General features: G+C 36.5%; 1 protein-coding gene across 2 annotated transcripts in view; it reads right to left on the reverse strand.

The window, feature by feature from the left end:
• SCAPER (S-phase cyclin A associated protein in the ER) overlaps window positions 1–14872 on the reverse strand; it is a 153578-nt gene that overhangs the window by 136204 nt on the left and 2502 nt on the right. For both annotated transcript variants that reach the window (XM_065641925.1, XM_065641923.1), the window contains exons 3-4: window positions 11551–11668; window positions 4678–4748 (exon numbers count right to left, since the gene is read on the reverse strand). In XM_065641925.1, the coding sequence (XP_065497997.1) occupies window positions 4678–4748; window positions 11551–11668 (189 nt within the window). The remainder of the gene's footprint in view (window positions 1–4677; window positions 4749–11550; window positions 11669–14872) is intronic.

The raw sequence follows: 14872 nt of genomic DNA on the forward strand, positions 1-14872 counted from the left end.
TTCTGGCTCTTCGCACACTGGAAAGTTACTTTTTCTAATTACACACCCTATACCGCTTATTCTGATAAATATGTGCATCCAGAGATGAAAATTACATTTTACTAACAATCACACCAGCAAGATTCCAATACTGTTAGATTCTGTTACCAAGACATTACATACAACTTTGTCATTTTTAAACCCTCCTCCTAATCCATGAGCATTAATGTCAGGGAAATGCTGCTGTGGCAAGTCCTTTCACAGAACCACAGACAGAGAATTCCTATAGGAAAGTCATTTTAGACCATAGGCAACATAACGTAATCAGGAACTGTAGCATAGTTTTGGATGGACTTATCAAGGAAAGTACTTTTAAGGAAGAGCTATAATAATGTTGTTATGTTGAAATATATAGAATAGAGAGCAAAAGACTGTACAAAGTCTAGAGAAAATTTTCCTCATTCTCCTTAAGTGGATTCTCTTGAATTCCAGCAAATTGCGCCTAAGCTACAAAAAGTTCCCTGCATGTTTAGGAAATGTAAATGAACTTGTAATTCTCATGCTCAAATTACAGAACGGGAAAATAGGCAGTAAATAAATACAGTGACTGAAAAATCATTTAAGAATATAAATGCCTTTCTTCTCTAGCTTTTAGGGGCTTTGTTTGATAAATTCACACCATAAACACAGCTCCCCATTACAAGAAAGCAGAACCCTGACATGAAAATAGAACCTGCAAAACTGTTCAGTAAATTCCAGAGCTGTTTCTTCAGTAGCCTCTCTCTCTGGGTTCCAGTCAGATTATTCCTCTCTGTGCTCTACCTGTACCGCACAGCATTAAACACAGCAAATTCCACTTTGTATAATTAGGAGGTAGACACAGCGCTGACAAAATGGTTATGCTCTCACCTGCACTTGGGTTCAGATTCTAATTTTTTCGTAAGAAGGGGAGGAATAGGAACCTGATTTACTACAATCATCCTAACATCCCTACTACCCTTACATATATCTCAAACTGCTCTAAGTGCACTCCAGTTGAACCCCAGCTAATGTATGCACGACAGACATGTTCAAAAAAGATGCAGATCATAAACAACCAATGAACAGGAATTTCAGAAGGGATTAATACGTCAGAGTATTTCATATTTTTTCTTCTAAGACAGAAGAGTCACCTCTTAAAGCACACCTTGGAAAAAAGATACGCCTTAGCTGAGGCCTTGTATATAAACCTTTTAAACAAAGCTTATACTGGCTAATTTACAGCTCCTTTAAAATACAGTTTATAATGACACAACCTTAAATACAGAACAATAATTAGCTATATTAAAATAACAGTGTTACCTTTTGCTGCCTAATAAAATGTGACCTTCGTACAGTGACTAGGTTTCTACTCATTCAGCTAACATTGTTGATCTAAAGGATCAGTTGTTTTGGAATGGGAATCATGCATAATTCTCATTATTTGAAAGAAATATTTTCAAATGTATGTTTGGGACAGTGTCATGGAATATGTTTTAATATTTAGCAAGAAATTTTATCAATTTACTACATCTGGCATCCATTCATCCTCTCTATGTCAGTCATATTTTAATTAGGAAATCAGCATGTTGAACTGTGCTAAGTACTGTAAATTGTGGCAGTTCCCTTGTAAGCAGATTTCCAGCATCTAAGCAAAACCTAAGGAACATTTACAGTTTCTTATACTCCAGCAGAACACCTTTGAAAGGATGCAAACCCCTAAACTACTAAATTTCTTCTAAACACAATCACACAAGCAGGTGAGCATTAAGTTGCTTAATTAAGCATTTTAAGTTCCTGATACGAGTCGGTTCTAACACTATTCATTTGAATTTGTCACAGCCTGCTAGCTGCCACTCAAGGAAACAGAAGTGACTTTTCAGCGAAGAACCCAAACAGCGTCACATGCTTGGCACTTAAGTCTTCAGAAATTCCATGAAAAAAGATCAAACTCAGCAAACTATTTTTGAACTTAATGAAGTTTGACTGGAACTAACTTTACTGAAATGAAAGCTAATACCTACTTCCATTTAAGAGCTGCAGTGAAGATTACTTTTAATGTAAATATACTGCTAATATTTATACAGACTGCTATATCCTGTACAGATGTTTAATGCAAGCACCAATTTCTGATTTCAGAATTTCTGAGTTAATCTGTATATTGTTCAGCAGCATCTTTACCTGCAAGCTTCTTAGATAAATTTTCTGATGAACCAAACTAACCTTTCACGGTGAAAAGCAAGAAATGCTGGATTACATAGAGACTTTTCAATACCGTAGTTTCTGTCCTGATGTACAACTATAGTTTTATTATTCTTATTCATCCTCCCTGGGATCGAGTTTTAATTAAACAGCACTTATTAGAAGTACGTACTTTTGACCAGATTATATTTTTCAGTGTCACGCTCAGGTTGAGAGCGATGCAATAGTAAAACTCAATTTCCAGAGACGATCTCTCAATCTCTCTGGTACTTAGAGGGAACATATGGGCACAGGACAAAATATTTCTAACCATGTAGTCTGAAGAATGACAAGGCAGCAATCCCACATCTTCACCAAGGAGCTCTACCCAAACCACACAAACTGCACCTACACTCCTGTGCCTGGTGCTTCCAGCTAACTCTTAGCAGATTTTCCACTTTGGTTAGTAGTTGAGGCACAAACCTCTTTCCACTGGCAAGACACAAGGACACAGAATTCAGTTTATCTGAGCAGAGTTGTGAAGCTCCGAACCTGCTACTTTCTAGAAGTCACTCTCTTAACTGGATACGAGTACTTACTTTTGAATCTTTCAAGTGGTCTCAGAGCTCTCAGCCTTTAACTGTACACTAACCCAAAATTTACTCTATGTTCCACAACTTTGCAGACCATCACACATTAAAAAACAAACCACCCTAAAAAACCTCCACAAAGTGTTTACGAACACAAAAAAATAGCTTGTCTTGGTCTCCCCCCCACCCTCAAATAATATGCACGTTTACTCCAAGTGTGATGATGGCTTATATAGACATGATCTCGCAGGCCTACACTGAAGCTTGTCCTCACTGTAACAAAAAAAACAACACAAGAACAGTGAAGATTCAGAGGTGCTAGTTCATATTATCTCACTTGTAGTGACAGTTGAAACCTTCAGCTGCAGAAAATGCAAAGCTTTTGTGTCTTTGAAGTTAAGAAACATGGGAACATTCCTCCCTACAACTTGAGTAACTCAGTGTGGATGATGGAAGTGATGTGACAACTGAATCTCTTTTTTCCAAAACAGTTTCAGTAACTTGCCTTGGAGTTCTGGAAAGTATAAAGTGTATATTTATTCCCAGAATGCCAAAATTTATTGAATGTAGATTTGCTGGCACCCTACTGAGAGGAAGATGGGGTTGATAAGATCACACGTAAGAGTTCTTATAAGTTCATTTTCTTGAGATTAGTGGCCCATTTATATGTAAAAGAAAATTAAAACTGAAGGCCCAACAAAAGTAACAAAAAAGCCACCAACCTGCAGCAGTATCCAGTGTCTGAAATGCAGTAGAAATAAAGGTGCTGAATGCCAAACTGAACTGCCAAGAGGCACTCAGCAGTCCGCTTCAAATCTTAATTGTACCCACTAGGAATGCACTGTTCCTACCATATAGTTTTAGTATAGCAATCCCACACAGAGCCACTAAATAACAACCAAGTATTCCCCTGAAAACTCAGTATTTCCATAATCCCAAGCGACTAAAATAGACAGAATCCAAACTATGTGGCACATTACTCTTACACCGAAAGGTTCTGAGGATAAACCCTGACATGGAGCTCCAACTACATCAAATAAATTCCACCTTCACAGAACAATAAAATCAGGATACATAGTGTTTGTAACATACTAGTGTGTGAAGAGAGAACACAAGGTTAAGAGCTGCTAAACTAAATTGGGAAAATAACATGCGTGTGTTTCAACGATGCAAATACATCTATATGGAAGCAGAACATTTTTCCTTCCCCCTCTCCAATAACATCTTCCATATGCCATATTATCAAAGTCTGACAGACTGTCTCAAATACTAAATGGCTAAAGCCATACTAATGGCTAAATCCATTAATCGAATAAAGGCAACTGTTAAACTAATAAACATGAGGAAAGACTGTGGTATTATTTTATTAATGTAATAAAGACTGTCAGTCACATAGAAAAAACATGAATAAAAATAAGAGCAGTTTCTTCTTGACATTTCTCATTCAGACTTGCTTTCCACTCATGACTCTCAGAACTTTTACCCACCTGGATTAATTTTTTCCAGAATAGGATATATTGGCTTCAGCTATTAACACATGAGGTCAGGAAATAAAGTATTCCCTTAAATTAGAAATTGGGCAGAAAGGTAGCCTTTGTATAAGCAGCATGCTTACAGGAACAATATTCTGTGTCATTTTATTGAACAGCACTTTCCCTAAAATAACTTGAATGCCAAAAAGTCATACACCTAAAGGTTAGGAAGTGCCAAAAGTAAAGGCTGAGGAAGATAATCTAAATTCTGGCATTTTTAAACTTCTGAATACTTGACTTTGAAACCTGAATGCTTCAAGAATATAATGTGTGCACAGTTTTATGAATCTATTATTCACCCAATAATGTATCAGTGATATGACAAAACATTTTCATATTGTTTTATGTCATAACCAAAACAAAAAACGAGCAGATACCTGCTTTGCAGTCTTGTGTGTTCCTTGAGTCACCCTCTTTGTTTTTCCACCACCTTGCCATTTCGATTTTCCTGCGGGAGAAGCAACTCTTTCAATCAACAACAATGATTTTAATTAGATAGAGCATACTAAAATGCATATATCCCATCTTGCAATGTACTGAAATGGGCACAATTTATGAGTTAAGACATTTGTAAACCTGTATATTCCAAATATATATTCCACAGTTCAGAGTGCGGGTTACGCCAGAAAACATAGAGAAAATGAAAAAAATTACAAAGGCAAGAATGACAGACTTCATTCAACAAATGTAACATACCTTTCAGTGCTCAGTGCCTCTGAAAATTGTATCATTACAACCTACATGTCAAATATGATACTACTTTTCTATATAGATTAAAAAAAAAAAGTCTGCTTTTCAATTACTGTTCTATTAGGTTTTACTGAAGAATTAGAGCAAGGAGTTTCTTTCTTAGGAAAAACAAATGTAATCATTTAGTTTTTCTCAAACCATTCAAACCACCTACCAGTAGATCTGCGTATGTTCTGCCAAGAAAAATGGGGACAATCAGAACTTAGGAATGGATTTAGTTCACCTGCATTTCGGTAGTCAACAGAAGAGACAAAAACATGAGTCTGTCCCCTCAAGATCTGAAATGCCTCCTCAAATGTACCTGTCTCGCTCCATTGCTTATATGAAGTGACTTTAGCAACTGTGCTTCCAAAATTGGTTCAAATTCCCACAGTCAGAAAAGACGATTTTAGGTCTCAGTGCTGTGGTGGTGGCAATTTCTTAACTGATTGAGTTATCTTTGCATAGATCAATTTGTTTTAGCCTAGAGCTACCTGACATGTTTGCATTTAATCTTTGAGATTTGCTCAGAGGTAATTTTTTGTTTTGTTTTGTTTAAGTTTTATTTCTCCAACTAAGTATCTAACTTGCACAACATGAAAATCACAGGATCCAATTACCAAAAATGTAAGCAAGTAGATCAAACACTAACTATGGAAAGAGTATTCTCTAGCCCAAATTACATCTAAGTAAAAGTTTCAAGATTATTTAGCTCGATGAAGCCAAGCAAATAAATGCATTTGTTGAATATAGTTCCTTCCTTGACCGCTGAGATCATTTTTGAATTTCAGAATTGTCCAATTGAATTTTTAACAGTTCTTAGGCCAAACTCCCTAACACAGTCTGGCTGTTTTACATTGCTCTGCTTATGTAAAGCAGCTGTAAACCTCTCTTCACCAAGCAGTTGTACAGCTGGTTTGCATCATTGGCTATCCCAGGGAACAATCTTTAATTTTAAACAAATTAAAAATTATTTGCTTGGTAATTCATTTTTTAAATGCTACATTAGCCAAAACAACAGGTACAAATTAATATATTGAACTCAATTTAACAGCATTCAGGAAAAAATTTATTCAGCTACTGTATTTATAAAAACTGCCAATTCACTAAAAAGCTTAAACTGTGGATCAGTTACATGTCAGAATTACAATTAGTGAAACATTTTAATCACCAAAGTCTCTCTTCTGAGCTGATTTACATTCTGCAAAGACAAGATTTTCAATCCAATGCCATACAGACCTTGCACAGTGAAAAGGCTTACAAATCTGAGTATGTTAAAATTTAAAAAGGGCAGATGTACACACAAAAAGTTGCAGTCTCTTTATATTCTATAAAAAACAGAATACTAATCCATCATCTAAGAACTGGGAAATGTCTGAACAATTCCCCTGTAAAGACAAATGCAAGTTTTCAGGCACTTTCTACATAAGGCAGACACTTAGACAAAACAAAACTTATGCAAATACCAGGTGTTGCAAACTTAAAAGCAAATAATTTGTGGCGAGGACTATTTTCTTCTTAAGGTGTGCGGGCCAAAAAGTTTCGTCTTTCAGCAGCAGCCACATTTCCAAGCTTTATTAGTCTTTTTCTTTTAATAAATGCCTCTGGTTATTAGAAGATGTCTTCCTTTCTGCTTTTTCCTTTTATATTCACAAGTAGTGACCACACAAGAGCACTGTTCAATGGTAAGGCATATGTTCAGTGACTACTGCTGTATATAACTATACAATACTACTGTTGCTATGAGATGCATAGGAACTCAGTGACATATGAAGGGCATTATATGCTAGGAACTTACTGAATTTTAAGGAAAGAACAATAGTGAACAAAGATGATCACCTCATTAGCTATTAAGTTGCCAATGCAAAATATATGAAGTAGCAAAGTTTTGCAGCATTCAGGGAGCTACAGGAGTATTTTACACTTGAAGTCCATTTCCTCTCTGTCTGGTACTTAAATACGAAGCACACAGAGTTCATGATTTGTGAAGACTTCCTGTCACAAAAAGCTAAGGTGCTAATATCTCCAAAAAAAAAAGTTACTGATAAACTATTTTCAGAATCCATCTTTCATACTAACAAACTCAACAATCATCCCTCTCATCTCTGTCTTTTGTATAGTTTTACTGATATGAGACATGTGGGAATAGCCTTTACATTTAGTAATTAAGAGCAACCCTCATTTCTGTTCTCACTATGGCAGAGATCAACTGTGTATGTTGGTTCAGCACCTTTGACACTGTTTATCATCAGACCTTCAGCAGGAACAATCACAATTTTCAATTATATTTCTTTTCATCTCTTTGAATTAATCTGAGGATACAATTGGGTAAGCATTCCCTTTCTTTTCCTCCATTTCTTATACAGAGTGTGAGAAATCTACTCTGTCGCCTCTCTTTTTCCATCTATCTACAAAGCCTCTAAGACAGACATCTACATTATAGTGCCATTGCCACATATAACGCGTCTGTACTGCAGAATCTATCTTACTAGCCCAGTAGATGTCCACCTTAAGAAACATTTTTGCAAAAATGAGGCTTGGAATAGACCTGGTTGCCTGAAGCTCATTTCAAGTAAGGCAGTGGCATCTGCCTGGAGGAAGCAACCAGATGAGACTGGTATTTTTGACCCCTTAATTGAGGAAGCATATTCTAATATGTTTCTAATAGTATTATAATAGTATTATACACAGTTTCTAATAGTATTATAAACTGTATCTTTTTAAAAGTTTGTAGAATAGTAGTAGATGTGATTTTTCTACTAAGGACCTGGAGAAACGACTGCCTTCAAGCACAGGTCTAACCAAAGTTCTCCATGGTTTTTCCACCTCCAGATTGAATTACAGCAATATATTTTGCTCAAAATTACTTGTACAAATCACTGTCTCACCCAGAACATAACAGCCCTGTATTCACCTACCAGCAGTAGACTGGATTCCCATTTGTTTCAGTGAAATTCAAGGTTTGAGACTTATAAGCCTTAAAGAACACCTTTCCCTTCATGTTATGTCTGCCAGTTACAACCAGGTCCAATGTTGCTGGGACTTACACGCAATGTTTTCAGTCATGACTCTTTGAAGTTCCTTACTTGGCCGGAGAGCCAAGTTTCATTACTTTCACCACACACTGCAAAACCTATTTACTCCATCAGGCTTTTGCTGAAGGAGCAGGTTACACTGCAGGCTCCTCAAAGTGCGCCAGGTACCTTTCAACGAATAAAATGTTTCCTTTACCTGAAAAAATTCTGAAGTCCGTCATTAGCATGATCACAGCCTTCCAAGGTGGACAAGATCTAAGTGACTGCAATAGGCAGCTGGTGGCCATCAATTTGGAACACAAATTTAATTCTGGAGACAGAATATCAGACTGACATTTGGACAATTGTAAAACCATTCTCCTAGGGCACGAAGTCAACCCTATTGTTAATTATTTTATCCAACAGAATCTGCTGCATATTAATGAATTCTGTGAAGGACTACTTTAATTTCAAGAATTGAAATGTGTTAACAGTCATACTTCTTCTAGATCAGTGCCACCATGTTTTGCTGGAGGTGGATTTTCTCATGTCATTGATCTGTATTCATAACTAGAATTTCAGCTCTGACATAATAAGGGGGCACGCTGCTCCAAAACGTGTAGTGTGCTACCTGTCATTCCAGAAATCTCTCTACTTTTTAAGGAAATATTTCTTATTGACAGGAATTCTATATTTCCATTAAAGAATCAGAAGGTTTTGATTGCAATTCTTTTCATTACCGCTCTTTTTCCCGTATCCTCTATATAAAATACACAAGCCTTTCACGGGGAAAGTTAAATGGCAAGAAGGACACAAGCACATGATTTTTAATTGAAATAGAAAAGGAAAAAGAAAGCATACATGAACTGAAAAAATTAATCCAGTATTTTAATTTATCAGCTCTCCATAATATTACCACTAATACTAGCAAATGCTCATACTCTCACTGTTTCTGCAGAAAAAACATGAGTAACAGCCTATACTATAAAATGTTAAATCACACTGTTACTGCCAAAGCAATACCTCTGAATGTTATGAGCAGAAGAAACTGCACAGAGTTCTGCTTTGTACAGAAGGGTTGCAGGATTGGCTCAGGCAACCTGAACCTTTGGCCTGATTTACACAACCCTTGAACGAGTTAGAACTGTCCTAATTCATAATAGTGCTTTATCATTCCTCAAGAACAAAATACATATTGAAAGATCAGCATAAAATGAACCAGAGCTCAATGACACCAACATATATACCCTCTATGCCAAGACAAGGGTCAAGAGGTACAGGATCTGGCTCTGCCAGACTTTCTTTAGCTACAAGTTCCTTTCCACAGGGAAATTTTCCATCAGGCAATTACAATCTGATTTTTGTATTGTGCAAAAAGGTCAGTCTATGATTTAAAAAGAAGAAAGCACCAGTGACAAAAAGTTTAAAAAATTACAATGGCGCTAATATGACCAAAAGAAGGAAATTAATATAGCTACTTGGATGTTAATCATCATATATAGCAACTGTTTAATGAAGGCTAAAAATTCACTTTTACATCCATTCTTCACTGTTTAGCAGAAAATGCTAAGACTTGGAGAAAACATTCATCTACAACTCACATTCACTCATTTTTAAAGAAAAAGTCTTACTCGAAAGTTTCTAAAATAATATTACAAACAAGGTAGTATTAAAAATAAAGACTTTACACAGAAATTGAATTAACTCACAAGTAACTCAAAAATACTGTTTGAGATAAACTCTGTGTTCCTTTCACATAAATTCATTCATGTTACTACCTTCTCCAAAAGAGTAATTCAGAATCTATAAACAATTTAGGTCCCAATTCTAATTCTGCTTAGATGGCATACGTGACTAGTCCAGTAATATCAACAGACACACTCAAGAACACTCAGGAAACTCTAAGACCAGATAAATGGACCTTCTGGAGACACATGTAAATGAAGCTCCCTTAAGAACACAGAACTGGCCCACTTACAAATCCACGTATTTGTGATAATAAACTGAGTGGCTGCTGCATGTGATCCAGAGCTGAGAGGCATGCATTCTACTTAGTCAAATTATGCTCAAATCTTAAATTATTTCAATTTTCTCTTCCTACCCGTAGCTAACAGACATTTACAGTGCATGTTTTTCTGCTGCTGCTATACGAAATGTACTAAGGTAGCTGGGTCAATGCTGAAGTAAAAGGGTCATGACTGGGAACCAAAGCCTGTAAATGTGGACTTTTGTAATGATGTTTAGGATGGTTAGCTGATAAACCTAAGTTATCTATCATTCTGTGTGTCATTGTTCAACTGACATACAATTGAACTGACTGCAATTTCCTTGATGAAACGTATATAAATGTCCAAACACAAACATCTAAATGGGTTTTCATGCATCTCATTGTCTTCTGTGACTTTAGACTTTTCAGCTTTAAAAAAAAAAACACAACACAAAACCCCAAACCACAAATATACCTCAATGCATAAAGCAAGCCAAAGACAGTTTAAACTTGGCCTCAGTTTACTTCAGGCATAGGGTTAATTATCTTGTAACCTAGACGTAACTGTTCATAGAAATATCTTTTCCACTGGCAGAATCACACAACAGCTGAGGCTGGAAAGAACCTCTACAGATTATCTAAGCCAACCTCCCAGCTTAAAGCAGTGTCAGCTAGAGCAGGCTGCCCAGGACTATGTCCAGTCACGTTTTCAGCATGTCCAAGGATGAAGATTGCCCACAGTTTCTCTAGGCAACTTCTTCCAGTGTTCAACCACGCTCACAGCAAAAAAACTAAACTAAAATAAAAGTTTACTTTTAGATACTCCCCCCTAAAACTCAAAAGCAGCAGGACCTCCATAGGGATACACGAGGTACAAAAAACACTTGAGATGAAGTCCTCGCAAACATCATTCTGACATCTGGAACAGCTTGAGCAGTATAAAAATTAGTCAGTTCCTGGCTCCTTAAGTCATCATACCGCAAGAGAATATTACAACAGTAACAAAACTGTTCTGAGGACTTGCATTATGGAAAACTGTCCCCACATATCCCCTTCCTTGAAGAGTCTTCACGGATACGTAACACAGACTGAAGTGATACTAAAAGAAATTTCCAGACTTGTTTGTTTCAGAGCACAGAAAGCATCCTCCCTACAATTCTGAATTCCCAAGTTAAGAGATCAGTTTTTAACAGCCTTTTCAAAGCCCAGTTCTTTAAGTAACATTATTATACTACGCAAGTATCTTGATAATATCAGCAGGAGACAAGAGCCTCAGATGTTGCTTAAAGACCAAATTAAAACAGTTTTTAATCTGCCACTGTGAAGGTTTTATAAAGTCCTATGTCAAATGCATAGTGCATTTTGGAAAAAAGCTTCATGACTGTACTACGTATGCTAAACATAACCATTTATTCTTTTACAGAGAAATCCTATGCAAGCAACATGTTTCCATACAAGCAAGTCCAGTGGACGAAGGACAGGAAGAGAAAAAATCTGGGGGAAGACTGCTGAATACATACCATCGTCTTCTTTGTTTTGCAGGGGAACACTCCAGGCGATTAGGTTCCTTGCTGTACGTCCCTCTTCTGCAACTATTTTCCTCACTTTGTCATGACTATTAGAGCGTTGGAAAGAAGCCTGAAAACAAGAAATACAGGAATGGAAAATATGTACGTATATAATTTCTTGGTTTGATGAGTTAATTTCATCCAATATGCATTAAACCATCCCAAGTAGAGTGCGTGGGTATTGAATTTTCACCAAATATCTGAAAACAGCTGTACACATTCATTTTCACAACCATTTTTCTGCATTATAAGCAGACTGATTCATCAACATGACATGAGAGTTAGTACCCAGCCCTCAGTATGGGTATGTCTACACTACACATTTTTAGCCTCCACTTAACGGATTGTCAATGCTGCTAGAGCATCGCAGTAGACTTCACAAACGTTTTAGTTATCTTGTGCTAATTAGAACTAATGATTCAAGATAAAAGCTGCATGAGGCCAAAATATGTGCTAGCTGACCAAACAGAGCCTGGAGAAAGACACAGGATTCACCGGGACCGTCTGAAATGAATAAAAAAACACACCTCTCTCACTGAGAGGACAAGAACCTAGCAAGTTATTTCCTGGCAGCTGAAGTTATCTGTTATTACTAGAAAGCTACAGCTGTTGTAAGACAGAATGAGAGACACTGAGAATAAACTTCATTTATGTAATAAACACATATCTTTGCACTTGCAAAATACACCATTGCAAGACCTTTGAAACCAAATCTATCAAGAAATATTTCTATCAACTGACAGATGTCAATTAGATTGGACTAGATTATCATTGTAGGTACCTTCCAACTGAAACAGTCTGTTCTAGATAAAATCTTGCCCCTTCTACAGTGTATCAAGTTATTTCTCAGAAAATAACTTGAAACAAAGCCAAGCTATATACTATAACGCTAAATATAGGTACCACGATCACACGAAACTGCTGACCAAAGTTGTCTTTAAACACTGACAAACTGAACCACAAAAAAGTTACATAAATCTAAACATTATTTTAGGCACGAACAGACTGATTTTCTATAGCACTAATCAGAAGATGCATTTTTCCTTTTTTCAGTTTTAGTATCATATGACTCAAGCCTGCAACCACTTTGTTTTATAGTACTAGCACACCTTTAGAACGAAAATACAGTAAAAATTAATATAGCAGATGAGTGGCTATAACTTACTAGGGTGGGAGGAAAGGCAACACAAATGAAAGTGCTTTTACTTCAATGCTTATATAATAATATTTAACCTAGGTTTCCCTCATCGAGATGTTCTCAATCCCTTGTTTTAAAGCCGCAGTGTGCCATCTAGTGCTCCACAGACCGGCCTTGAGATATTACCACGTAAGTCAACAAAAGCAAAGAACAGTACAGCTAGATATAAGCAAACTTTTGGAAAACCCGATTAAATAAATAAAGCGAATCATACCTTTTGGTCCAAAGAAACCCAAGCAAAGCACGTGAAAAAACAGGATCTGTACTAAACTGGCTCTATTCTATCCTTATTCTATGTAATTAATTGCCTATTCTTGCTAGGAATTTTTAGTAAGAGCCACTGTTTCTGCTGAATCAAGTTTGGTTTGGGTTTTTATTCCCTTTTTGTTTAACAATACACTTTCCATCACCAATTTAAGAGATAAAGATCCATGAATGTCAAATAACTACTTTAAAATCACTCTAAACTACTGCAGAAACTCCCAATGTAAATACTTGCAGCAGCTTACTTCAGAACAGAATCAAATATTTTTAACTTGATCGTCTCTGAAATGTACCTGTTTTAAACCAACGGAAGAACGTTCAGACTGCATTCTGCTTTAATTTATTCTCAAATCGTTAAAAAAAGATCCAAACATTCACCTTAGCTGGAAGTAAAGCTAATATATGGCATCCCCAACTGCCAAAAATGAAGTTAAGTAAACAAATAAATCTTTCCTCATTTATTCCATCCTTTCTTTTAAATCCTCTACCAGCAGAGAGTGTTTACTCAGCACAATCTATGAAATATTTCATTATGCCTTTCCTACAGCATAAGCCCACTCATTCTTGCTATGCACAGAGGACTTGGAAATCATTTAAACTTTTTTCTTTCCTATTATTTTTATGCCGTTGCATTCCATTTCATCCTTCATCGGTCTTCCTATCTTCTAGGCTTACCATCCCTATTCCTTCAGTATTTTTTCTCATGTTTCCCTAACCTTTCAAGTTTTCTGAATACGAGCACTCAGGGTTTTCTCTTCTAGATTGTCTCCAACTGGTTCACATTTGTCTTTGAAATACAAGGTCCAAAAGCAGACACAAATACTTAAGACCTCCTCAATGCTACACAGTGTGGACAGGTTATTCACATATTTCAGATAATATTCCCATTTAATCACTTCAAAAGGAAGCATGGGGGTTTTTTGCAGTATGATATTACCTTTTCATCACTTATAATATAATACATATGTCATGACATATCACACATAAATTAGCACAACTTACACAGCCACAGAATAACAAAGCCTGGAAGGGACCTCTGCAGGTCTAGTCCAACTCCCAAGTCCATGTCCCCCAGTCAGAGCAGACCCAACTCTTTCTAATATATAAGCAGAATTAATTTCTCTTGTTGCACATACAACCTTTTATTATCCGAAAGCTCCTTTCTGCACAACTCCTGCCAAGACAGTTGTTTTCCATCTTTATTTTTGGAGATCATTACTTCAATGTAAGGGTAAGACTTTGCATTAGTCCACACCAAACTGACTTTTAAAATCATTTATTTTTTACAATCCAGAAAGGCCTACAAGGAAAGCAGAAATATCTCATTTCCAAGTACTCTTTATCACAAAACTAGAGCCTGACTTAAAATTCTAGTCTCCATAAGTTAGACATCTGTCAAAAGAAAACAACAAACCTTTAGAGGACGTCTTAACAGGACAGTTAGCAAGAAGAAGTGTACAACCACAGAGAAGCGTAAACTCCTGTGCCAAAGCCCAGTGGGTACCAATGTGGTCTTTTTATTTGACTAGACACAAGCAAGCTTTAATACCCTCCTTGATAGGAGTCAAGTGATACTGATACATAGGTTCTCCACGGCTTCCTCAGCCTGGATCCTCCTATTTGCTACCTATCCAAAGAAGTTACCTCTTCAAAGTGCTGTAGATACAATCATCTAATAGGCAGAAGTAACCAAACATTTGTTTAGCCTTAAATAGCAGATTTTAGTGATTTAGTCTGTACTGCTTCTTTGCATGGCTATGAATATTAAAAGACCTTTTCTGAGGTTTCCTGTTTTAATGGTGTTCATATATA

Source organism: Caloenas nicobarica, chromosome 10, assembly GCF_036013445.1.
Source record: "Caloenas nicobarica isolate bCalNic1 chromosome 10, bCalNic1.hap1, whole genome shotgun sequence".
Taxonomy (NCBI): Eukaryota; Metazoa; Chordata; class Aves; order Columbiformes; family Columbidae; genus Caloenas; species Caloenas nicobarica.